Source organism: Tenrec ecaudatus, chromosome 1, assembly GCF_050624435.1.
Source record: "Tenrec ecaudatus isolate mTenEca1 chromosome 1, mTenEca1.hap1, whole genome shotgun sequence".
NCBI lineage: Eukaryota > Metazoa > Chordata > Mammalia > Afrosoricida > Tenrecidae > Tenrec > Tenrec ecaudatus.
In genome coordinates this window covers 19,481,779-19,508,419 of record NC_134530.1, presented here as the reverse complement: position 1 = coordinate 19,508,419, position 26,641 = coordinate 19,481,779, and the positions used below count along the sequence as shown (strand labels likewise).

At 42.1% G+C, this 26,641-nt stretch overlaps 2 protein-coding genes across 2 annotated transcripts in view; both read right to left on the bottom strand.

The window, feature by feature from the left end:
* Window positions 1-682: 682 nt before the first annotated feature.
* Window positions 683-1,603, bottom strand: LOC142432111 (olfactory receptor 7C1-like). Its single transcript, XM_075537206.1, has one exon. The coding sequence runs from the start codon at window positions 1,601-1,603 to the stop codon at window positions 683-685; it is 921 nt and encodes a 306-aa protein (XP_075393321.1).
* Window positions 1,604-4,106: 2,503 nt separating this feature from the next.
* The window catches only part of LOC142450047 (adhesion G protein-coupled receptor E3-like), a 68,073-nt gene continuing 45,538 nt past the window's right edge, over window positions 4,107-26,641 (bottom strand). The window contains 9 exon segments of the mRNA XM_075551557.1: window positions 4,107-4,136; window positions 15,948-15,970; window positions 15,973-16,054; window positions 20,115-20,283; window positions 21,076-21,167; window positions 22,461-22,527; window positions 23,701-23,936; window positions 24,217-24,414; window positions 26,398-26,565. Coding sequence (XP_075407672.1) covers window positions 4,107-4,136; window positions 15,948-15,970; window positions 15,973-16,054; window positions 20,115-20,283; window positions 21,076-21,167; window positions 22,461-22,527; window positions 23,701-23,936; window positions 24,217-24,414; window positions 26,398-26,565 — 1,065 coding nt within the window.

Below are 26,641 nucleotides of genomic sequence, written 5' to 3'. Positions count from 1 at the left end.
ATTCTCAGTGAGTGTCTACACATCTATAGGTCATAATAGATAACCATATATATTAAAATGGAAACATGAAAAAGTCTTAAGGAATTTTGAATAGATACAATCCATTTGTTCACTCAAGGTATCAGGAAGTTTGGCATTATCCTGGTAAAAGTGCTAGACCAGTAACCAAGGGTGGGGAGTTCAAAACTACTACATGCACCCTGGCTGAAAATATATGACAGTCTGTTCTATAAATATGTACAACATCAGAACTGCTACGAGGAAGTTCTATACAGTCCTATCTGTGGACTGTGAGGTGGCCACCATGCCAATGGGTTTTGGATCGAATCTACATTTTCCACTGGAGGAATAGAGTGGGTGACACTCATCATTCCTGTATAGCCACCTCCCTACCACTGCTCTCAATTGAGTCTGGCTCACTGAACTGCCTCATTGAAGGGCCTCATAGGGTTTACAAAGCTGTAAATCTGTATGGGAAAATATTTTCTAATCATTCTTCTACTGAGCAAAGGATAGTTTTGAAAAAACAGCCTTTCAATTATTAAGTCCAAAAGTAATTCAATAGAGCTGCTTCCTGTGCTGCAGAGAAAATATGACACTATATTTTCCAGGATCATGAAAATCAAGGGTTTCACAAGTAACTCTCTAAACTTAAGGATCAGTTTCTGTCATATAATGCTTCTCAGCTAACAAGTTTACTTAGGGCTTGCTTTATGTCTCTATTTCTAAGACTATAGATGAAAGGATTCAGCATGGGTGTGACTACAGTGTACATCACTGAGGCAATTGCAGTGGCCCTGGAGTTTTGGACAATAGCAGCACTAAGATAAACCCCTAAAGCTGTACCATAGAACAAGGAAACCACAGAGAGGTGAGACCCACAGGTGGAAAAGGCTTTATACTTCCCTCCAGCTGATGAAATTTTCAAAATGGAGGACACAATATTCATGTAAGAGAAAAGGATCCCAGTGAATGGAACAACACCCAGCAGAGAAGTTGTAATGTACATCACTAAGTCATTGAGGAATGTGTCTGAACAAGCAAGTTGGACTACCTGGTTGACTTCACAGAAAAAATGGGAGATTTCCAATTCTGTACAAAATGTCAGTCTCAAAACCATCAAACTTTGTAATAGAGAGTCCAGAAGAGCCAACAACCAGGAGGCCAGAAGCAGAAGGCCACAGGATCTTGGGTTCATGATGACCATGTACTGCAGAGGGTGACAGATGGCCACAAACCGATCATAGGCCATTACTGTCAACAGTAAGTTGTCTAAGCAACCAAAAAGAATGCAAAAATGCATCTGGGTGATGCAGTCTTCATACGTAATTACTTTGGTCTGCATCTGGATGTTCATCAGCATCTTTGGGACGGTGTTGGAGGTGAAACAGATGTCAGCAAAGGAGAGGTTGGAGAGGAAGAAGTACATGGGTGTGTGGAGGTGGGAGTCTGTGGTGATGGCCAGGATGATGAGCAGGTTCCCAGTGAAGGTGACCAGGTACATGGAGAGGAACAGTCCAAAGAGGAGGGGCTGCAGCTCTGCCTCCTCTGAAAGCCCCAGAAGGATGAATTCTGGAACATGAGTGTGGTTTCTTGGTTCCATGTGGCTGATAAAATTACTGGGAAAGAGAAAGAGCATTGCAAACTCTGCCATAAGCTTGTAACGCCAGTTTAAGGGATCTGCTGTCATTTCTATTTTAAACAAGTAAGTAATTCATCAATCCCTCTTTATATTGTTAGCCCTCGTATTCCTGAATCCCATGTGCTGAGCAATCTCTTTGATGCTAAAACTGTCTACTTGTTCTTTCTTCTAATACCATCTTTCCCCTAAAATATTATATTTCACTACAAATTCCTTAAAAGTTTGATTGTTCATTCGACAAATATGTTTAAGTAATTATTTTATGCTGAGTATTCTGGAAATTTGTGGATATTTCTGTAAAAAAATAATATTTTCCCTTATTTGACAAATAGTGAACAACTGCAGTTAGTGAACAGCACAAGATGCAACTCTTGGGCCCTTCCCTCCCAGATGAAGAAGAGTGATGGAGCTGAAAGCCACATGGAAGCAATGGGTCCAGTGGACTGGTGGAGCAGGCCAACATCTGTCATGTCTTCAACTGAGCTCTCCTCATTGCAACAAGAATCAGCCACACAAGATTAAAAGGGCAGGACTTGCCCAGGAACAAAGTTAGAGGGTTAGGAAGAGGGGGAAATGAGAACAGGAAACACAAAGAGGAAGTGGGATAAGCTGTGGTACATCAGGGAATTGCAATGCACGAGTTAAATCAGAATGTGTGGGATTTGTTGAGTGAACTGCTGAATGTTGGTCAGATCTGTAAACCTTCACTTAATTCAGAGTAAGACATAATAGAGTTATGTCTTAATAGAGTTATGTTTTACTTATAACAAGAAATACTACTTCGTATCATCACTTCTGATAAAGAAATTTCGAACAGGAAATTTGTGGAAAGTTAGGATGTTAGTGATGAGAAGATTATTTTAGGCAGATACAGAGGTTGTGCTGCTCCCCTGACACAGAAGTATTCCTCACCCCAATGGACAACAAGGTGCACGGTGCAACTGATGTGCAAGAAAGGAATCTGGTTTGAGGTTGTAGTTAAAAGTGATGGGAATAGGAAATCAGATGGTTCTGAGGTTTTAAAAGACTCCAATATAAGGTCCTTAGACATATATTATTTTAATATGCATTATTACATCACTCCACATCACAACATGTCCTATCGTATTACACTGAGACCCTAGGTGGTACAAATGAGCAAGCCCCGTCTGACCAGCTAAAAGACTGACTTGTATCATCAATCAGAAGAGCTTCTAAAGGCAAGCCTGTTGATCTGCTTCCCAAAGGTCACAGCCTCAGAAATCCTCTACCAAGTTCTACTCTGCACATGTGGATTCATCTAGAGTTGGAATTGACTTGCTGACAGCTGACAACCTCAATAGTGTCCCCATTTGATATATTAGATGGCAGCTTAAGGTGTCTGCTCAACGTGTGTCTCATTTACTGATAACTGCTCCTGCTCTCTCCACGTTCATCCATGATGGTGTCTTATGCCCCTGAGGCTGAGCCAAATCAAAAACATAAAAGCACTAAAAGAAGTCAATTTTCCTCTCCTATGAGAACTGAGTTTCGTGAGTCAATAGTGCAAAACCAGGTGTTTGGGTATTTCAAAGATCAGTATTTCCTTGACCTGAGATTTTATTTGCGGCCAATTTCTGCCATGTGATAGAAAGTCAGTCTTCTGAGTGGACGGAAGGAAGGAAGGAGACAAAAGGGGAAGAAAGGAGTTTAGTACAAGCTATGTAAGAAATAGGGAAAAGAAGGTTATATTACCTTTTTCTAAACCCTACAATACCCAGAAAAGTAAAAATAGTGGAATTACCCAACTAGACAAATATTTTAGCATGCATGATTTAAATTAATTCCTATGCTCACATTATAAATATATTAAACTATTACTAAGTTATTGAAATATTTACATATAAAAATGGAAGAGAAATCAAAGAATTTCAATTAATTACTTTTCCAAAATTCTGTTCATTTAGGAGTCATTATGAAATTCAACATAGTGGTTGTTTACTATGCTAGTGACATGCTCGTGGATTCTACAAGCTTTAGAAAAGTTATGATATAAATTCTCTATAATCTCTTTCAGAAAGTAAGAGCAGAGGGAGTATTTCCTAACTCATTCTGAGAAGCTAGCAGTACCCTAATATCTAAACCAGGAGTCCTGATAGGGTAGTAGATTACTCACTGGCCTGCAACAGCAAAGTCAGCAGTTTGAAACGACATGGAAGAACGATAGACTTTCTACTCCATAAAGCCTTGGACACTCATGGGGAGAGTTTATGCCTGTCCTGTAGGGTCTCTATGAGTCAGAATAGATTCAAAGGCAGCAAGTAATATCACAACCAGATACAACTACATAACAAAAGAAGATGATCACTCAATAGTACTCATGAACATAAATGCGAAAGTCTTCAACAAAATACTAGCTAATTGAATCCAATAATGTATGACAAGAATAATATACTACAACTAAGTGGTATTTATTCCAACCATGAAAGTTGTTCAAAATTAAAAGTCAGTTCATGTAATATCCTATATCAACTAGCTAAAAGAAAAAAAGACAATACAGAAAAATTTAACATCAACTAAAGAATAAACATACAACCAAATCACAATAAGCATGTGAGAGCATTCAAAATTATCACTTACATTTTAATGTCCATCCCCCCAAAAAAAGTTTTAAAAAGTTTAAAGAGTTGACTTGATAGAGTACATCCATAAAAACTTACAGTTAGGGTCGTGTTTAAAGCTGAAAAATTACACATTTTTCTTTGGTTTCATAACAGAGCAAGGATATTCTCTCTGAACACTCTTATTTAATTGGAATTCCTAAGAAGCACAATAACACAAAATAAATGCATAAATGAATGAATATATATATATATATACATATATATATATATATACAGATTGGGAAGAAAGAAATAAAGCTGTGTTGGTTCATAGTAGACATCATTGTCTATGTAGAAGAAATCATATCATCTGTGAATGATAGCTTCATCTCTTCTTTCCCCAGTTGAATTCCTTTAATATCTTTCCTTTTACTTATGCTGTTAGCTAGGACTTCCAGTATGATGTTGAATAACAAAAAGGGTAAGTGGCATCCTGTCTGCTCCCCCTTTTCAGTGGGATTGTTTTAATCTTTTCTCCATTCACTAATACATGGTTGTTGGTATGACTTACATTCTTTTTTTTAAAAAAAACATTTTATTAGGGGCTCACAGAACTCTGATCACAATGCATACATATACATCCATCAATTGTACAAAGCACATCTGTACATTCTTTGCCCTAATCATTTTCTTTTTTTCTTTTCTTTTTTTACATTTTATTAGGGGCTCATACAACTCTTATCACAATCCATATATATACATACATCAATTGTATAAAGCACATCCGCACATTCCCTGCCCCAATCATTCTCAAAGCATTTACTCTCCACTTAAGCCCTTTGCATCAGGTTCTCTTTTTTTCCCCTCCCTCCCCGCTCCCCCCTCCCCCACGAGCCCTTGGTAATTTATACATTGTTATCTTGGGTATGACTTGCATTCTATTGAAGAATTTTTCTTCCATTCATCTGGTCTTAAATGTCTTACACAGGAATGAGTCTTGGATGTTGTCATATGCTTGTTCTATAGCTACAGATATTATCAGGTGGTTCTTATCCTTTTCCTTGTCAGTGTGGTCAATCATGTTATGGACCTTTGAAATATGAACCGTCCCTGCATCTCTGGAATGACTCCCACTTGGTCACAATGAATTATTCATTTTATATACTTTTGTATTCTATTGGCCACTATTTTGGCAAGGAGTTTTGCATTGGTGTTCACTAGAGATATTGGTCTGTAGTTCTCAATTCTTGTGGGCTCCTTGCCCGCTTTAGGTATCAGTGTTATACTAGCTTCATAGAAAGTGCTCGGAAATGTGCCATCCCTTTCTGTGTTCTGGAAGAGATTGTGTAGGATTGGTGTCAGCTCTTCCGTGAATGCTTGGTAAAATTCTCCTGAGAATCCATCTGGCCCATGGGAATTTTTTAGTTGGTAGTCCCTAGAGAACCTTATCTATTTCTTCTATTGTATGGCCTGTTGAGGTTCCCGATGTTTATCTGGGATAAGCTGGAGAGGGATAGTTTTTCCAGGCATTTGTCCATGTCATCCAAGTTGTTAAATTCGTTGGAGTACAGGCCTTCATAGTACAGTGTAATTAACCTCTTAATTTCATTAGGGTCCATTGTCAATTCCCTTGTTTCATTTTTCTTTCTTTCTTTTTCTTTTTTTTAAGTTGTTAAGGATTTTATTTTAATTGGATACACAATTAACATTCATGGAAGCAGCAGTCAAGGAATCAAGCAATCTTACATTGGACCAATCTTCTGCCTAAGAACTATTTTAAGCAGTAAAGAGCAAAGATGTCATGTTGAGAACTAATGCGTACTCGATCCAAGTCGTGGTGTTTTCATATACCTAATATGCATGCAAAAACGGGACAATGAATAAGAAAACTACATTTGAATTATCTTGTGAAGAATATGGAAAGTGCTATGGACTGCCAGAAGAACAAAACAATTCTGTTTTAAAAGAAGTATAGCCAGAAAGCACCTAGGAAGCGACAGAGGCAAGACTTTGTCTCATGTACTTCGAACATGTTGCTATCAAGGCAGGACCAGTCCCTGGAAAAGGACATCACGCTTGGTAAGCTAGAGGTCGAGAAAAGAGATGGAGACCTCAGTGACACATCAGCAGCTACAATCACATGAATATAACAATTTCAAGGAAGGTACAGGACCAGACAAGGTTTAATTCTGTGGCACATAGAAGTGCTAGGAATTGGAGCCTACTCAACAACAGCTCTAAGGAAAAACAGCTCCAAGGAAGATCCCGTAGTGAATAACCACTTGGCTAAAAGTCAAGGAAGAATAATAAAGAAAGAAGGTTATTAGTACCTGCTGAGCCTTCATAACCAGTTGTGCTAACAAAATCTGTCCAGTTTTACCTGCATTTCCGCTATTGCCTTCTATTTAACACATGGTATTATATCATTTGTTTTTTATTTCAAGGTGACCATTACTACACTGGTTCAAATTGAACAACATTCTATTTCTCACAAATAACTTCAAATTGCTTTTTCTCAGTTCAATAAAGCCCTTTGAATTTTAATCTTATTTTCTTCCTTTTTTTAAAAATTTAATCTTATTTTCCAGGGCATTTTACAAACTTGTACAGGAAGTACCATATCAGTCTCCATACAAATGAACTTTTATCATCTGGACTCTTGTTCATTCTTGCTGTCTTGCTTGAACATAAATGTTGGTAATGAATTCAGTAAAATTCACAGACATTACATGATTAGGTGATTAAAATATATAATAGTGCATAACTACCTTTACTTTTTTCCCCAATGGGTGTATTCTTTATTATATTTTCTAATTCATCATTTTGAAACCTCCAGCACATAACATGATTAGTTAAATCAGTATGCAAATATTTTGTGAACTATGCTAACCATTAAAAAGTACTTAGAGTATTTATGATTGATACGGGTAATACAAAAAGATACGCTTGCTGCTGAACACAGGATGGAAAGAAACAATTATCAGAGTAATAGGAAAAGAACAACAAAAAACAGTTTCTAGCATTTATCTTGCGGGTTTGTGCTATAGACCATATATGCTGAACACCTGGCAAAATGCTTTTGATACATGAATAGAGTTAGTGCTCATATAAATTCCTGGGAGATTTCTTTGAACTTGCCAAAAGTCACAGTGCAAATGGTAAAGCCAGGCTATCACAAATGTGAGCAGTCTGACTTAAGAGTCTACTACCTTATCCTTCTATAATTTTAGGAAGATTGATCCTTGTTATTATTTTTTAATAATATTATTTTTTAAAAATTTTAAAAATCATTTTATTTGGGGCTCGCACTACTTTTTAAAATCATTTTATTATGAGCTAGTATAACTCTTACCACAATCCATACACACACATCCATTGTTTCAAGCACATTTGTACATTTGTTGCCATCATCATTCTTAAAACATTTGCCTTCTGCTTGAGACCTTGGTATCAGTCCCTCATTTTTCCCTCCTTCCCCACTCCCCCTCCCTCATGAACCCTTGATAATTTATAAATTATTATTATTTTGTCATATCTTACACTATCTGATGTCTCCCTTCACCCACTTTTGTCCATCCCCCAGGGAGAAAGTTATATGTAGATCCTTGTAGTTGGTTCTCCCTTTACCTCACCCTCCCTCCACCCTCCAGGTATTGTCACTCTCAGCACCGGTCCTGAAGGGATCCCTGTCCTGGATTACCTATGTTTCCAGTTCCTATCTGTACCAGTGTATATCCTCTTGTCTAGCCAGATTTTAAAGGTATAATTGGGATCACGATACTGTGTGTGTGTGTGTGTGTGTGTGTGTGTGTGTGTGTGTGTGTTGGGGGGGGAATTGAATAACTAGAGGAAAGTTGCTTGTTTCATTAATGCTACACTGAACACTGACTGGCTTGTCTCCTCCCCATGATCCTTCTGTAAGGGGATGTCCAGTTGCCTTCAGATGGGTTTTGGGTCCCCAATCTGAACTCCCCCTCATTCACAATTTGATTTTTTTTGTTGTTCTTTGATGCCTGATAACTGATTCCTTCAACACCTCGTGATCACACAGGCTGGTGTGCTTCTTCCATGTGTGCTTTGTTGCTTCTGAGCTAGATGACCGCTTGTTTACCTTCAAGATAAGATCCCAAATACTATATCTTTTGATAGCTGGACACCATCAGTTTTCTTCACCACTTTGGCTTATGCACCCATTTGTCTTCAGTGATCATGTCAGAAAGATGAGCATCGTGGAATGCCAGTTTAGTATAACAAAGTATTCTTGCATTGAGGGAGTACATGAGAGGAGGTCCATTGTCCATCTGCTACCTTAATGCTAAACCTATAAAACTATACACATAGATCTATATCCCCATCCTCATATATAAATATATTTACATATGTGCATGCCTTTATTTAGGCCTCTACAAATGCCCTTTGCTTCCTAGTTCTTTCCTCTATTTGCTTTTACTTTCGTCCTGTCCCACTATCATGCTCAGCCTTCATTTGGGTTTCAGTAATTCTTCTTGGTTACATTACCCTTGATGACGTCCTACCAGGCCCCCCACACCCTCATCACCACCTATTTGGATCACTTGTTGTTCCCTTGTCCCTGGGTTTGTTAACACCACTACCTTTCCCTCAACCTCCCCCTCTCCCACTTCCCCCTGGAACCATTGGTACTGTTGTTTTCTCCTCAAACATTTGTACATTTGTTGTCATCATCATTCTCAAAACTTTTGCTTTCTACTTGAGCCCTTGGTAGCAGCTCCCCATTTTTCCCCTTCCTCATGAATCCTTGATAATTTATAAATTATTATTATTATGTCATATCTTACACTTACCGACATCTCCCTTCACCCACTTTTCTTTCTTTTTTTTTTTTTTTGGTTTGTTTTGTTTTTAAAGAAAGATTTATTTGACAAGTTTCATTTAGCACAATAAACCTAAAAAGTAAATCACAGAATAATGAGATTTCAATCATGGCCTCAGAATGTCATATAAACACCAAAACCAAAATCCTAAGAGTATTTGTATTGTATCTAATTTTTCCTATAAACTTAAAAAAAGCCCAAACACTTAAATTTACATGCCTTGCAGATTATTAATGAAACTAGAATTAAAACATGCCACCTGTTTCACTTTTTAATTGTAGACACAGCTCCTATGCTTGAGTTTTGTTTACAAAAAAAGGCATGCCTTTCAACGTGCACTCAGTGCTCAATGGCATGTGGTCTCCGAGCAACATCTAACACACCTGAACTGCTTTCACCTGCATACGCTACTGCTTAGGCTCATTTTACAACTCACAAAAAGCTGAAACTTGCTTAACAGTTAGAGTTTACTCAGACGTGGTTGTTACACCTAGATGCATGTTTTGCGTTCAAAAACAATCCTTATTTCCATTTAGAGTAAGCACAAATCACAAGCTTGTACTGTGAAACTATTAAACTGACCACAAGTCAGCGATCAGGATTACAATTCCCACCCACCACTCCTACTGGACATGCTAGACATCCCTTCCTTTCCTCCCATCGAGACACAGCTTCCATGACTGTAGTAGCTGCTATTCACAGTGGCAGTGGGTTTGGTGGCCGTCAAGTCTACTTGGACCCATCCTGACCCTGTGAATCCATCTGACTCTGACTCTGTGATTCGTCCTGACTCTGTGAGTCCATCTGACTCTGACTCTGTGAGTCGTCCTGACTGTGAGTCCATCTGACTCTGACTCTGTGAGTCGTCCTGACTCTGTGACTCTGTGAGTGGTCCTGACTGTGAGTTCATCTGAATATATGACTCTGTGAGTGGTCCTGACTCTATGACTCTGTGAGTCTGTGAGTCGTCCTGACTCTGTGAGTCCATCTTTACAAGATCAGAGAGCACCACCTTTCTCCAGAGGAGCCGTTGGTTAGCAAATCAGTTCATTGCTTCTCTCTCTCTCTCTCTCTCTCTCTCTCTCTCTCTCTCTCTCTCTCTCTCTCTCTCTCTCTCTCTCTCTCTCCGTTTTACACCACTCCCTCCACACACACCCATGACAGGGCTGAACAAATTTTGTGGGAAAATAGAATTAAAGCATGTCAAACTGAAAACCAATTCCCTCTCTATTTATTCATTCATGTATTCCTACTATGTGACTGCAAGTTGCGCCATGGGGACAGCTCAGTCTCAGGAGTGATGAGTGTCTAAAGGATACAGTGCCCAAAGTCTCTATGAGATCAGTAAGCCCAGATTACTAAGAAAGTAATTGTGAATTTCATTCCACCTTTGTCTCTTACTTTACCCAGAACCTCCTCTTGTGATTCTATTTGGTCTGGAGGGGGACCTGGGCCCCATCTAGTTCTTCTGGCCTCAACCTTATGGAGCATGAGGTTTGTGCAATTGGTTAGTCATAATATTTTTCATGTGTCCCACATATATCTAAATCTACATTTATATATTTACTGTATATATCATATAGTACCAGATTTTATATCTATAGTTTGTACGTATCTAATCTATCTGTTGAATTGTCTGTCTATCAATCTCTCGGTCATGTATCTATCATGTGTGTGTATCTGTGTGTGTGTGTGTGTGTGTGCGTGTATGGGTACGAAGAGTGTATATGGCCTGAATATAAGAAAATATTTACTACATGATCTTTTACCGAAAAAATTGCTGACTACTTTTAGGATAGATAAATGGCACTGGAACAAGGACATGGACGGGGAAGAAGCTCAGGAGAGAGAGGGATCACTGGTAAAGGCCTCCAAAAACATCAGACAGGGTGGGATCTCAGCACGGATGCAGGAAGAGGGCCTTAGGAAGGGAGGAGCCCTTGGCCCTTGTGGAGAGCAGGGCAGGAGGGCCATGTGGACGGGTGGGGGAAGTAAGCAAGGATGGCTATGAGTGTGAATGCATTTATAAGGGAAATCAGGACGTTGAATTTCTGATTGCTGGTGGTCATTTTTCTCTTTGAAGTAGAAGTCTTTTGCCTTACATCAAGGGAACGGTGATGAGAACTGAGGAAGGAGGGGACATTTGGAAGTCCTCGTGTGGGAAGTTGACTAGGGATAGGATCCGAGATCCCCAGGGGGCACGGAAGGTTTTGTTAGAGCAAGAATTTGTGTTGATTCCAAGATGAAGGATCTTGGGGTCTCATTTACCTGGAGGAAAGGAAGAATGGAGAAGAGACAGGGTTGGTTTGCTCATAAGAAAGGATGCTTTGGGCTTTGAGCAGCAGATGCCTTAACTCAAAATGTCTTAATAATGGTCGTCTCGTGTAGCATAAAGTCCAAGGCTTAGTTCAGCAACACAGCAATGTCCTAAAGCCTCAGATTATTCTAGTCTTTCTGTTCTTTCTTCTTTCATTTTCCCAATATGTCTTACTTCCATGTATCTTATTGCTCTATGACAGCATCCCAGAATAGGAAATCCTGGGCTGCTCCTTGGTTTTATCTTTGTCTTTCTCAACTGAAGAAATATTTTTCAGCAGATGTATCTTGTATCTCATTGGCTAGAGCTTGTCCAGATGTTCACCTTCAAGACATCTACAGAAAAATGGAAAATCACCACGGTTAGCTTAAACCAAAGTCACATGTAACATATGGCAAATCTGCTGCACAAAACCTAGTGAAAATGTTCAAGAGCAAAGATGCCTCTGTGAGGACTAAGCTGTGCCTGCCCCAGGCCTGGGTGTTTTCAATCTCCTCGTAGGCATGTGAACGTTAGACAGTGACTAAGGAAGACCAGAGAAAAGTGAATGCACTTGAATTACGGTTGGGTGAAGAACATGGAGAGTATCACGGACTGTCAGCAGAGCAAACAAATCTAATTCCGAAGAAGAAGTACAGCCAGAGTGGGGGTAGCCTTGGAAGTAAGGACAGCGAGCCTTTAGGGCATATATTTTGGACATGTGATCAGGGGGAAGCAGCGTCTGGAAGAGGACACCGTGCTGGTAAAGGAGAGGATTAGTGAGCAAGAGGACGACTAGGAGTGGATGGACACAGTAGGTGCAACATTGTGCTCGCACAGCCATTGTGAGGACAGCGCACTATGGACAAGGGTTCCATTCTGCTGAACATTCACTATAAGGCAGAGTCAATGGGATGACTCACAGCACCGGCTTAAACTGGGATTACTCAACCTCAACACTGTTGGTGTTTGGCGATGAATACTTGCTTGTGGCTGGGAGATGGTCCACATTGTAGAATGTATAACAGCACCCCTGGCTGTCCCACTGGATGGAACATTGATCAACTCGATGCCAGTCAGGCCACCATTCCCAGTCATGGCAACAAAACAGCTCAATGCCAAATGTCCTTGTGTATTTTCCCTGTGGGCAAATCACGTCCCATTGATAACTGATGGCTTAGACCAATCTCAGTGGACCCTTTTGGCCCAGGCACTTTCCTGTCCCACCTAGGAGACTAATCAGGGTGGCTGCCAAGGTGACAATCTGCAGTGCTTGCCATTGTCAGATTGAACTGAATGGCTGTAAGTGATGCTGAAGATGTAGCATGGTCCGAAGGTAGGAAACGGAATCAGAAAAGGAAGCAAAGAAGGTGGACATATAGCAGTGAGTTCCTTGCAGTGGTGGATCATGTGATCTAGGGTGAGTAAGAGAGGAGGTGAAGTCAAGAGGAAGCTCATAATTTGGGTGAAATTGATAGTTCAAGGGGCTGGATGAGCCTGCAGAACACGTTTAGGAGAAACGTCAGAGCGCAAAGAAAGCCTGAGCGGTGGGCTTCCTATGTTACAAAAAGATGAAATATTCACAATGATCCAGGTTCAGCATTGCCTGAGCACAACCTGCAGTGGGAGCCTGCAGCGGAGAACAAACTTCTATGGAGGTAAAGATCGACTATTTCCATCATGCCTGATATGTATAGTGAATTCATTCATTCATTCATTCTTCATAGCTCCAATTTAGGACTTCCCTCCAGGAGTTTATGACTCACTGTCTGGCCCTTTCCCAGAAAAGCATAATTTTTACCTTACGTGTTGCCTGTTTACACAGCTGACTTTCCTTCTATATCAAGTTTCCAGAGGAACAGAGCCAGGAAATTAGACAAAGGTCAAGTTTGCCTATAGAGAAGGAGAAAGGATTCCGCTAACTCTTTATTCACAGACTGTGCCTAGACAAACAAAAAACCCTTAAGAGATTCTTTTAATTAAAGCTCATGTATCTATTTTAGGGAGACTCATAGCTTTTTAATATCTCCCCCTTTCAAAGATATACTCATCTCTGAGTTTCCCAAGGTGAAGCAAACCTAAAAAAGAAACTTCCTTATTTCTTAGTGGAGAACCAGCGTGTCAGTGGAGAGTGGGCAGTTTGGGGAGTGATTGCGGATTATCGGGGGGATTTTTATCAGCTACAGTCACTTGTTAGCATCTCTGACAATTTCACCCTAATTGAGAAGCACTAAGTCCGATAGTCATAAATGAAATTGTCTGATAACCTGACAGGATCTCAACCTTTTCTCCTGGCACCTCTTCCCCATGGTCCTCATGGACTCATAATGAACGCATGGTCCCTCTGCTGCAGCAGTCCAGTGCTAGCTCCTAGCTGTGAAGCCAGCGGTTGAGTCAGCAGTGACAGTGTCAGAAAGGAGCCGGTGAGCTGCTGCCGTCAACACCGAAGCCTGGAAAACCGTCCAGAGCGCCCAGAGTGTCTGTCCTACAGTGTCGCTGTGAGTTAGAACAGCTGGATGCTGCACAAAACAATGACTTTCTTTTTCATTTATTAAACGATCATTTTATTGGGCGCTCTTACAAGTCTTATTACCATCCACACATCGATTGCTTCAGGCATGCTTGTACCTATGTCGCCATCATTCCTTTCCAGACATTTACTTTCTATTGAGTCCTTGGAATCAGCTCCTCCTTTAATCTACCCCTCCCCCCCACCCTCATGACCCCTTGATAGATTATAAATTATTATTATTTTCATATCTCACACTGACCTCTGTCTCCCTTCCCCCATGTTTCCTGTTGTTCTATCCCCTGGAGGGGGGTGTATGATTATGTGCTAATCATTTCAATCAGCTCCCCTTTTCTCCCCTTCTTGCCCCTACTACCTACTACCCTTCTAGTAATGCTGTTTGCCCTCCTATTCCTGGATTCCATGTGTCGTGACCTCCCATCTTTTTTCTATACCTGTGTTCATGTTCCGGTCTAGTCTGAATTGAGAAACAGACCTGGGGTCATGACAGTGTGTGTGTGGGGTGGGGGTGGGGGGTGGAAAGCCTCAAGGAACCAGAGGAATAGTGTGTGTTTCATCTATGCTTTACTGCACCCTGGTTGACTCATCCCTTCCCTGTGGCCCCTCTATGAGGGAATGTTCCATTGTCTACAGATGGGCTTTGGGTCTCTGCACTGATCTCTCTCATTCTCAACAATATGTTTTGGTTTGTTAGCTTGTTGTGTGTCTTCTGACGCCTGTTACCTGGTCCTGATGCCTCCTCATGACTGTACTGGCTGCTGTGCTTCTTCCATGCAGGCTTGTTGCATCTCTGCTGGATGGCTGCTTGTTTAACTTCAAGCCTTTAAGACCCCAGATGCTGTGTCTTTTAATAGCCGGGCACCATCTGCCTTCTTCACATTTGCTTATGCACCCATTTCGTTTTCAGCGATTGTGCCAGGAGGGTGAGCATCTCAGAAGGTCAATTTGTTAGAACAAAGTGTTCTTGCATTGAGGGAAGTTATGAGCAGAGGTCCAAAGTCCACCCACTACTCAGTGTATTGTCATATACAATGCTGTCATAAGTACATAAGCCAATACCTATATTTTTTGTGGATTATGTATTTACATATAAAGCAACCACTTTCTAAAGAAGGAATAGATGTTGCCACAAAATGACATCAATGTAGCTTTTCACTGCTGAGTAAAATCAATTCACCAATTATCTTAAGAAACATCGAAAGTGGTTGATTAGACTTCTCCATGTGCACAAAGTATTCTATGGTGAGCAACTGCGGTGAGCATATACTCAGAACACAGGAAATCAAGCTTTTTGAAAATTTTGGCAATGTTATGACCTTTTCTGTGGAGATTTTATGGATTTGGACATTTGGAGCTCTGCTTGCTCATTCACACATACCTTGTTTGAGGTATTTTATGTTTCCTCCCCAAAGGGCAAATAAGAAAAAAACTGTGGGGAGATGTCTCTTTCAGAGCAGGCTGAAAAGTCATCCCTTGGTACATGGAGTTTGAGTTAGCTCAATGGCCGAGTGGACAAATACAAGCAACAGTTCCAGTGGGGTCCCTTTTCTAAGAGGGCTATTTCTTCTCAGGAAAGCCTCACTGTTTGCTGCATGCTTCCCCTCTATGTAAGTAGAACATCTGTGATGGGATCCCTTTCCATGATATCCACTGCCTCCCCTGGGCTCACACCCACCTTTCTACAGGATACTGGGGGTCTGGAGAAGAGTATTTTTATGCTCTGCTACCTCTAGGCTTAAAACCCCCACCCTGTGGGGGGTCTACTTTAAATGGACACCGCACAGTGTTGGTCATCTATTACCTCTGTCTCTTTGTATCATGGAGACGTAAACACAAGTCAGCATACTGTTACTTAGCATAAGTACAAGGGAAATACTGGTAGTTAGTGACCCGGGAGACTAACTGAGCATCTCCATGGTAACAGTGAGAGTGACCGACCAGGGAGGTGTTCAGGACAAGAATATAACTCTCCCTTTTCCGCTTTGTGAGAGGGGCTCAGTACTGAGAGACAACATCAGAGGCACCAAAGGGGTGAAACACTAAGCTAAGTCACAAGTCCTCTTACCTTGCTGGGTTTGGAGTCAGGGCAGCTCTGCTGGAAAGCGTGTTGATCTCCATCTCAGACTTGGATTCCACGATCCTGCTAAACCACCCTCGGTACTGTTTCCAGACCTAGAGAATCAAGGGAAACACCCACAGCGTCTCCATTAACAGTGGTGAAGATGAGAGAAGCCAGCGAGTCAAAAAGAGAAGAGACTTATTATTTAAAAAACCCACTTTTATTATATTACATAAAGACCCCTGAGTGGTGTGAACTGTTTGGGCTGGGCTGCTCCCTGAAAAACTGGGGTTTGACCCCCCCAGAAGTTCTTCTGAGGAAAGACAAGTTTGCTTCCAGAAAGATTATAGCCAAGAAAACCCCATGGAGCTCGATTCTACCCATCCACACATGGGCTTTTCAGGAATCCGAGTGGACTCCGCAGCAATAGTTTTTTATTGGTTTCATATTATATAATACAAAAATATATATAAATATAAAATATATAAAAATTATAAAATACAAAAAAATCTACAAAACATGCAGATGAAAAGTAGGAAAGCAGAAGTAATATGTTGTAGACGCCATTGGGTTGGCTCCAACCCACAGTGAACTTCTACACAACAGAACAGCACACCGTGCGGCCATGCTCCATCCTCACAATTGTTCCTCTTCCCAAGCCCGCTGCTGCAGCCGCGGTGTCCATCCATCTCCCTGAGGGCCTTTCTCCTCTTCGCTGCCCCTCTCCCCGACCCTACGTGATCTCCTTCTCCAGGGACCGCTCCCTCCTGACAATATGTCCAAAGTATGTAAGGCGAAGGCTTGCCATCCTTGCATCTAAGGAGCCCTCTGGCCATATTTCTTCCAAGACAGTTCGGTTTGTCCTTTTAGCAGTCCATGGGACTTTCAGTATTCACCTCCAGCACCACAGTTCAAACGCACCGATTCTTCTTCAGTCTCCTTTATCCAGTGTTCAACTTTCACATGTATATGAGGCGATGGAAAATACCATGGCTTGGGCCAGGCACACCTCAGTCCTCAAAGTAAAATGCTTGCTTTTCAATACTCCAGAGAGGTCCTGTGTAACAGAGTTATACAATGTCACACATCTTTTGATCTCTTGAGTGTTGCTTCTTATGAACAATGATCGTGACACAATCCATGACAATGTCAAACCTTTCACTAGTGACCACAATGGTCCAGTTGCGAGGTTGTTGGCCTGTTTTGCATGGAGTTGTCATCCATACTGTGGATTTCACATTGAGGCTGCGATCCTGGAGCTTCATCAGCAAGTGCTTCCAGTGCTATAGGGTTGTGATGAGTTGGAATGGACTTGATGATGGTGAGCATTTCTGAGTGCCGAGAGGTAGATTTTGGGGGACACTTGGAACAAGGTGGTGCTGGGGCTATGAGGGAGAAGAAAAATGTCTGGGAAAAGAAAGGTGTGTGTCCTTTCAGGCTGTCTGAGATGTGTCTGTCCTTTCAGGCTGTCTGAGAAATGCATGTAAGGAACTTGAATAAAGTTGTATAAAACATTAAAGAGAAAAAAGGAACTTGAGTGCTTTTATGTTTCTTTTGGTTGCTGGATGATGTTTATTTGGCCCCTCTACCTCCTGGTTGGGGCTGTGTGAATCCCCGCTTCATAAGGTTTCAGTCTTTATAACATGATTTTTAATAGTTGCATTGTACCAGGTTCTGTACAACACACTCATAGCAACACTAAAGACAGAGTCGAACTATGAGTTGCTATGAGTTTGTAGTTTTTCAAGACTGTAGTCTTCATGGAAGCAGACTATCACATGTTTCCTCCATGGAGAAGTTGGTGCGTTCCAATCACCACTTAACCACTGCGCCTCCAGCGTTCTGTTCTCATTCTGCAGAAGTTGCGTAATATAATGAAATTTAAGTTGAGGTGTGCCTAGGAAATCAATAGTATACATTGGAGTTCCATTTTCCTTAGGGGTTAAATTTCAGAGCCAGCATGTTGTCCAATTGATCTGGGCCTGCCCCTCAGGAAGGAACTATGTTTTTAGGAGCCTGATCCCAATGAGTCCAAACAGTAAGTATTTCATGAGTGTTGGAACTTATGGTTTCTTTCTGTTATTTGCTGCAGACAAATGAATAGGCCACCCGTTAGCCACATAGAACCAGAAATAAAAATACACATCTTTAAAACCTAGCTGCTTCCCCGATGTGATGCCTTAGAAAGTGGAAGAAACCGAGGGAAGAGAAGGAGTAAGTCTTTTGCATAGTGCTCCCTCAGGTGTGTACACTGATGGAGAAGAGCTGCTTGCACGTTTCTTTGGCTGCTCATGTCAGATATAATTGCTTGTAAAGACATGCATGAGTGGATAGAAAGAAGCATGGATAAATGGATAGGTATGTAATAATGTAAATATTTTGGAAAACCACCATCGCTTCAGGTCAATTTTGACTCACAATGACCCTGTAGGGGGGTTCCGAGGCTCTAAATCAGGGGTCCTCAAACTACGACCTGTGGGCTACATGTGACTCACTGAGAACATTTATCTGGTCCGCCGGGTGTTTTTCCCCCTTTTGTTTTTTTTACTTCAAAATAAGATATGTGCAGCATGCATAGGAATTTGTTAATAGTTTTTTTTTTTTTTACCATAGCCTGGCCCTCTAAAGAGTCTGAAGGACAGTGAACTGGCCCCTGTTGAAAGAGTTTGAGGAGCCCTGCTCTAAATCTTTACAGATGCAGAAAGTCGCACAAATATGGCACCTTGTTAATTATAGCGTCTTGGAGATTATGACACAACTTTGTTGCCTTTCTTTTATATTTGAAAGTAAAGATAATAAAATTCTGGGAATTAGCTTATTATATGATTTCACTATAGAACAAGTAGAATGTATTAGTTAGAAGATGATACCAACACTTGAAAATTTGTTTAAGAACTCATGTTACTGAAATGTTCAAAAGTTTATGCCCACACGATTAAATTGTATGATATGAGTTAAATGTTAGTACAACTGTTGAAATTGAATAATATGTCAATACAACCATTAAAATGATAAAACACACATTTAGTCCTTCTTCAGGTGTGAACTCATCATCCTGGCTGAATTTTCAGCAAAAAGTAGACAAGGGAGCAATAATCCTAGGGAAGTATGTACACCTTAGAAATATCAACCACTTGAGATAGAAAAGGCAGCATTTGCCCAAGGACAAAGTTCAGAAGGGGTAGAAAATAAATAGTAATGGAAGCAGAAAAAAACAGGGAGAAAATGGAGTAAGTGATGTTACATCACGGGGACTGCAATCAATGACATGAAACAAATGCTATACGACACGTTGAATGGAAAACTGACATGCTCCGCAAACCTTAACCCAACTCATAATAAAATATCTCAAAAACTAGTTTTCTGAAAGTAAAAAAAGAATTCATGTTTAGTGCTGTGGTAAATTGCCTTATCGATCTTATTCCTTCACATTTCTGTAGCAGTGGTACACTTGTGTCCTAGCTGCATGGTGGGTGGAACGTTCTTGTCTTTTGGGTACTGAAAGACCCCTGGTGGCAGACGGGTTACCCATTGGGCTGCAGTCTGCATGGTCAGCAGTGAGAAAGCACCAGGAGCTCCATGGGAGAAAGAAAGGTTCTGAGACAGTGACAGTCTCAGAAACCCATCGGTGATGGCTGTGTGTCAGTATTGACTCTGTAGCAGTGCGTTTTGGGTTTGGTTGATTTGGGCTTGATCATGTGACTTGCTTTGGCCAACAAGATATGAGTAGAGGGGATGGAAGCAAAATATTGAAATGGCTGTCCCCAGTAGGGCCTGTCTCCTTGTAAGCTAAGCCAGGCCAAGCTCAGCCAAGATCAAGATTGAGCCCCAACCAACCTGTACACCCAAGAATGAGAACAGTAAAATACCTGTCATTTAAGCCATTGACATTTCGAAGATTCTTGTTACACAGCAAGAGTGATTATTACAGATAGAAAAGCTGAAGGCAAGCACGACATTTCTTGATACAGCAATTAGTTACTTTCTGAACACATCTTACCATCAACAGCATCTTAAATTAGAAGGAAAACAGTAGCATCTTATAGAAAATAGTGCTTGCATACTTTTTTTCAAGCCCATTTTACAATTTAGAGAACACAGCTTTAAGTGTTTCATTGATATCTGTAACTCCAAACTTTTATTAACTTTAAAGAAATAGAGGTCAATATTTACTTGCTGGCTGAGGAGGCAGTAGACCAGGAAGACGAAGACTCCTTGTAGGCTGTTGATGATGGTGAAGACGTAGGCCATGACCCGGGCAGCTGGGCCCACTTGCAGGATGCCCAGAAACCAGGTGCAGCCCAGAATGAAGAGCTGAGCTGTCGCTTTGAGTGTCAGCATCCTGAGTGGAGTCAGAAATGATGACGTAAAAAACCTAATACACTTAAACATTAGCTACGATTAGCTAATTATTGGCTGAGTTAAGATATTCTTCAGAAGCTCAATTCTTGGGATTCTTATAGAATTTAAGGGGTCATAATTGGTGTATTAACAGACCTGAGTTGGCTATTTTTTACAAAGAAAGAGCGCTCCTGTTGGGTAGCAGAAACTTCGGATTTTGACATTCCCTCCGCACTCCCCACCTTCTTTCCAGTGTTAAGTCCCTTCTACCTCTTAGTTTTATTAGAACACATAGTTTCCATGTGAGAGATGACTTTTCCCAGACTCCTTTGTAGTTAGGTGTCGCCATGAGACTAAGGTTGACTAACGTGGCCTGTGCAATGTTCATGTCATCTCTGCCATGGATGAGATGCGGACAAAAACAGTACTCCGGGCTTTAGCAGAGCAACAGTTGGAAAGAACCCCCTGAGCGAGTCCCTGGCACCCTCTGTGAAGCCGTGTCCCTACCAGTTCGGAATACTCCCGTCTCGATTTGTAACATGAGAGTGAAAGAAGCTCCCATCTCACTCTTTTGGGGCCTCTTTGCCATAGTTGCTTAACCTGTATTCTCGTTTGTACAGCTTCTCATTAACTAGGACCGTGGGAGACTATAGTGGGAGACTATAGTGACCTTGCTTGCCTCTGGCCTGGCTGTGGGGGGCGTGTGTGTCCGGAAATGGAGGAGGGAGAAGCATCGAGGAGGCTACATCAGAAAAGGGGTGCGGGGGGAGAAGTAGCATCTGTCTCATCTTACTTTGTGTTCTGGATGGTTGAGACTTCACTGTTGAGAGAGGAAAGCTTCCTGTGTAAAATCCACAGGACCAAGAGGAACAGTATGAAATTCACCTGCACGGGTGATAAAGAGCGCAGAAGGCAAGTTAGATCTGCACCATGTCAATTGGCAAACGTTTTCAGATGCATTTATAAAAACAAATACACAAACAACAAAGCAGTACAAAGACTTCTTATGTACAACCAATCACCTCATGGGATTTAGCTTCTTGATTTAGCAGCTTAGGGTCATATCGCAGTTCCAAGGGGGGCCACTTAGTTAACTGCTCTAATGGTGTGTTTAATGATCATGTTCTACATATCAGTCCCTTCGTGGTGCTTGTGGCCTTAAAAGCTCAAAAGAGGCCATCCAAGCTATAGTGCTCTCCCTGGTGGCACAGAGGTTAATGGTTGAGCTGCTCACCACAAGGTTAAGCCATTTGAATGCAACAGGCGCTCCAAGGGAGAAGGGCTTTCTACTCCCAGAAAGAGCTACAGCTTCAGAAACCCACTGGGGTGTTCGGTCCTATCCTATGTGGCTGTTTTGAGTCACCAGTGACTCTGTGGCAGTGAGTTCTGACTGAGCCACCTGGAGCAGCAGCAGATGAAGGTGAACTAGGGGTTGGAGATGGAACTGGACTGCAGATCTAATTGCCTTCGTGAGCGACCAGCTCCTTCGCCAAGAGGCCAGACTGAATGGTGCCCAGCTATCATTGCCAAACATTTTGATCAATGCTATCATTACCGAATAATCTTGATCGAAGGGAGGTGCTTGTGAGGGGGAAATGTAGAACAGAGTTTCACATTTGAAATGGAATCCACGCTTTCTGGAGCCACAGAGTGAATGAACTGAAACAATTCCCCAGAGATCATCTTTAAATCAAACTTATCCCCTGGGGTCTTCTTAAATCCAAGTAACAATTAATTTGAACTCTTGAAGAGTGTCCACCTTGAGTATTGAGCTCTTTTAAGAATTATCTATGTGGGGTCCAAATGACAGGAGTGGATCGGGAGATTAGGTGGGAAATTTGGGGGTCAGTGAGTTTAAGTTAGTGGGGGAGAAACATATCAGAAAACTAAGGGGGGCAGAGAATAGTTACATAATTTGAAAAATGCAGTCAACATCACTGAATTGTTCATGTGGAAATTATTGAATTGGTCTGTACACAGTGTATACACTGAAGTCTGGTGTATATTCTCAACAACAGCTAAAATATATTTTCATAGTACCATGTCCATAGTGAGTTCACACACTTGAACATGGGTTTGAATGGTAGTAGGTGGAAAATCATACCATATATTTGAGAACATTTGTGTCCCTGATACAGCCCTGCACCCAGAACGCGTGGAAGCCACATACTCACTCACACAGATAATGGCCAAGACAGGGCCAAGGAAACCCCAGATGAATCCTTGGTCCAGGTGTAGCCAGCAACTGGGAAAAACGAGAAAGTGACCAAGGAGAAATCAGAGACTGTGCATGAACTGAACCTAAAGTGACAACCTTCCCACGGCGGAGTACTGAAGACAGTGGTTCACACTCCCACGTGACAAAGTCAGCTGTTATCCAGGCAGCGCAGCTCACGGAGACCCATGGTGTCAGGGTGGGATGCTCCTCTACAAAGTCAGCTGTTATCCAGGCAGCACAGCTCACGGAGACCCATGGTGTCAGGGAGGGATGCTGCTCCACAGGGTTTCAACAGCTTACTTTTCAGAGGTACATCAGCAGGCCTTTTTTCCAAAATGCCACCAGGTACCGACTTTCCCTTCAGCAGCCGAGCCTGCTAACAGTTTGCACCATGCGGGGACTCAGTATCTGTACTGTGCTAAGTGTTGTGTGGTGAAGTCCTCGTGATGGATTGGCTTGTGTCACTTTATAGGTTGATGTTCCTCATTTCTATAAGTGTGAATGTGCCCTTCTTTGGAAACACGGACTTTGAAGATGTCACCAGTTAGCATAAAGCCTTTCTAGAGAAGCATGGACCTAATCCACTGTGAGCGGTGTCCTTATAAACAAGGAGAGAAGACACCGATGCGCCATGTGACAAAAGAGGCAGATATATTGATGTAGCTACAAGATATGCCAAGCATGGTCAGGAACCACCGGAAGCTGGGAAAAGCAAGAAAGGATCCTTTTCTAGGACTTTTGGGGAGAGTGCGGCCAATACCCTGATTTTGGCCTTCGGGCATTCAGAACTGCGAAACAGTGCATTTCTCTTATTAAAAGTTGCTCGCTTATTTGCAACAGCAACTTTAGAAAACTAATAGAGTCGTGTGAATTCTCATAGCAGCCATGAGAGGCTGGGCCAATGCGGGTAAATTATTATCCCTCTCTCTCACGTGAGGGGGCTGGGATTGAGAACTCAGGGCTTCAGAGCCTGGGAAGGACAGAGCTGAGATGTACATCAAACTCTTCCTTGAGGACCCCAATGGTGACCATCACCTGAGCTGCCCCCTTTGGGAAAGGGCTTAGGGCTTTTATAAAGGAGAATGTACATTGGAAATACACGTACAGTCCAGTGACCGTCATTAACACCACTCCCCAAAAGCTTCAGGCAATATAAGGAAATGTACAACTGTCCATAGCCCAGGGTGGAATTGCTTTTACCGGGCAGAAGTTCCATAAAGGTGAGGCTTGGACGCTGCAGAAATGGCCACAATCATGGCTGGGACTCCGTAGCCCACAGGGAACATGAGCTTCCTCATGAATCTGCTCACACTGGAGTAGTTGACCACCGTCAGGTTTCTCGCAGTGAGGAAGAGGTTCAGGCCCTCCAGTAGCATCCAGGTGAAGGCAGCCAGGTAGAGGTAATGTAAGGAACCAGCGATGATGGCGCACAACACCTAGGGGAGGAGGGAGAGTCATCAGGGGGGTCTATCATGGTGGGATGCAGCCCAAGAGCCTCTCTTTCACCTTGACATTGACCTTAGAACCCTTGACATTAGACCAAGGTCTTCAAAAGTAAAGGTTGTTGATAGTTAAAGCAAACATTTCCCACCTTGGCATGAACCTTTCAACTCTCCCTGGACTGAGGAACGCTTACCAGGGCATCAAGAACAGCACGACTCCATGGGCCCTGCATCTCATGGACAGGACAGGGAGGCCTTTGGGACATTGCCGTACCTCAGACTCAGTTTGGTCAATCCCAGTGAGGAAGAGGAGGTGGGCCAGGAAGAGGCAGAGTGAGAGCTGCAGGTGGATGGAGGTGCTGGTGTTCTGGATGGCTTTGCACAGGAGGAAGGTGAGGGCTGCCAGGAGCAGGCAAAGCAGGGAGAGGCCCAGCCCCACGTAGGTGATCACAGTCAGCACAGGATCCTCCTCCTGGGAGCAAAAAGGCATTCGCATGTAGCCTCCTTGCTCTGAAATGATGGTTCCCCTCGTAGGATAACTCACTCAAAAAACCCACACCCCATCAAGTGCATTCTGACACATATCATCCTTATAGGACAGAGTAGAACTGCCCCTGTGAGTTTTGAAGGCTCTAAATAGCTATAGGAGCAGAAAGCCTCGTCTTTCTCCCTGGGAGTTGCTGGTAGTTTTGAACTGGTGATCCTTGGGTTAACGGCCAATGTGTAACCCACTGTGTATGCCACCAGGGCTCCTTGTCTCTCAGTGATGTATCCCAAACACAGCAGGGAAGCTTGATGATGGAGTGTGTGAGAAAAGTCTTTTGGACTAAATTTTGCTCCCGAAGAGATTTTGAAAGAAAGCCCTATGGAGTAGGACCATTCCATGATCCTCTCCAAGTTCCACCCATTTCTCAGCCACCTAGACTTGGACTTGCCAGAGCAAGCCAGAAGTGTCCCTGAAAGCTACACTCAAGTAATAACAGTTGAGAAACTGGTAGAAAAGTACTCCAGCAACCTTGCTCTCAGGTGAGATGACACTGTGGTGCATGGTCTGTTCTATGACCAGAGTGATTCAATGGGATGAGCCCAGTTACATAGGATGATGTTAAGTGTGTGTGTGTGTATACACACACATATATATGGATCAAGAGTTAAAATGGCTTTGCTAAGCTAAGAGCCAAACAAAAATCCGTCATAAGGTTGTGTACAAGAAACAATAGGTGCAAGTAGAATCAAAACTCTGGCAAGTTTTCCTTATCAGCACCAAGTAGCACTTGTCAGCAATACTTATCCGTAATACTTGGCAACATTCATCCAATTGAGCTTAGATTTCAGTGACCAAATTCCCCCAAACAAAAGGAAAACAAAATGTCATTAATGAGCCAAACAGTGTAACCTTCATTTTTGGGGGTGCCCTCTGTTTAGGAACAGCTCTCACACAATACATCCTGGTAACCCCAGCAGACTTACTGGTCAAAGCTTTTCTTTGACGGTGGTGACTTGCCCTTTCACACTCTCTCCACTTCCTTCGGCTCCATCTCTTCCCTTCTCTTTGGCTGATAGGGTCTGGGATCATTTCCCAGACAGACTACTTGCCCTCAAACTTACAAAAAATGGAAGTTTGTTGCTTTTGAGTCAATTTTGACTCATGAAACTCTAAAACCAACTCACTTCCTGTGGTAGTTGCATAATCTGGTGCCAATTTGAGACTATTAAGGGCAAATGGGTGGAATTTAGCCTGTCAATCAGGTCACAATACAGAGATAAATAGCTTGCTGGAGGCTGGGCACACAGACTCTTTGCTTGATATTCCTGCTGCCATGACACATGGAGCTATGCTAGCGCCATGGAGTTGGAGGAGCCACGAAGACCCACACCAGCACTGAGATGCTAATACTGCCAATGGATCCACAAGACCTTCCACCCACTGGCCTGTGATCTTCGTGTATTTGACTTCATTGACTGTATTTTGTGAGTCTGAAGAGGACTTTATAGATTGGCATTGGACATGTGGCCTAATTCCAGACATATGGACTTGATCTGGACTGGGCTGGGATGTTTTTTCTCAATGTTCAACTGCTCTTATATATAAAGCTCTTTCTTATACACATATGCATGCTTGTGAATTTTTTTCCTAATCTACCCAGAATGACACACCAACCCTATGTAGAACAGAAGAAAGCACTATTCTATCCAGCACCATCTTCACCATTGTTCTTATGTGTGAGTACTGACTTAAAAAATTCAAATATTTCAAAATAATTTTTAAAAAGGAGCTCAAATATTTAGTTCTTAGAGAACCCTACTCTGGTTACATGATATAAAGTTATATATTTCCCCCGTCACTCTAGTCACTTGCTTTTAAAATTTATTATTATTTCCTTTATAGTACTTACTGTTTTCTCAGAGTTGCTCACAAAGTATGTAACAGAAGAATTAAGCATTTACACTTTACCTGGCTTGTGATGGCAATGAGGACAGCGAAGCTGGACAGGTGGGTGGAGTTACATACAGTGTGGCTCTCGTTCACGGCTATCAGGAAACAGCCATCCGTGGTCCAGTGGCCACCTTCTCCTGAGCTTTCCCAGTAGACACAGAAAACCTTCTTGCTATTGGGCTTCATCTGAAAATAAAATGAAATAGAATCTTCTTCCATAGGAGGGATGATTCTCCAAGTCCACGTCTGCCTGGTTGCCCCG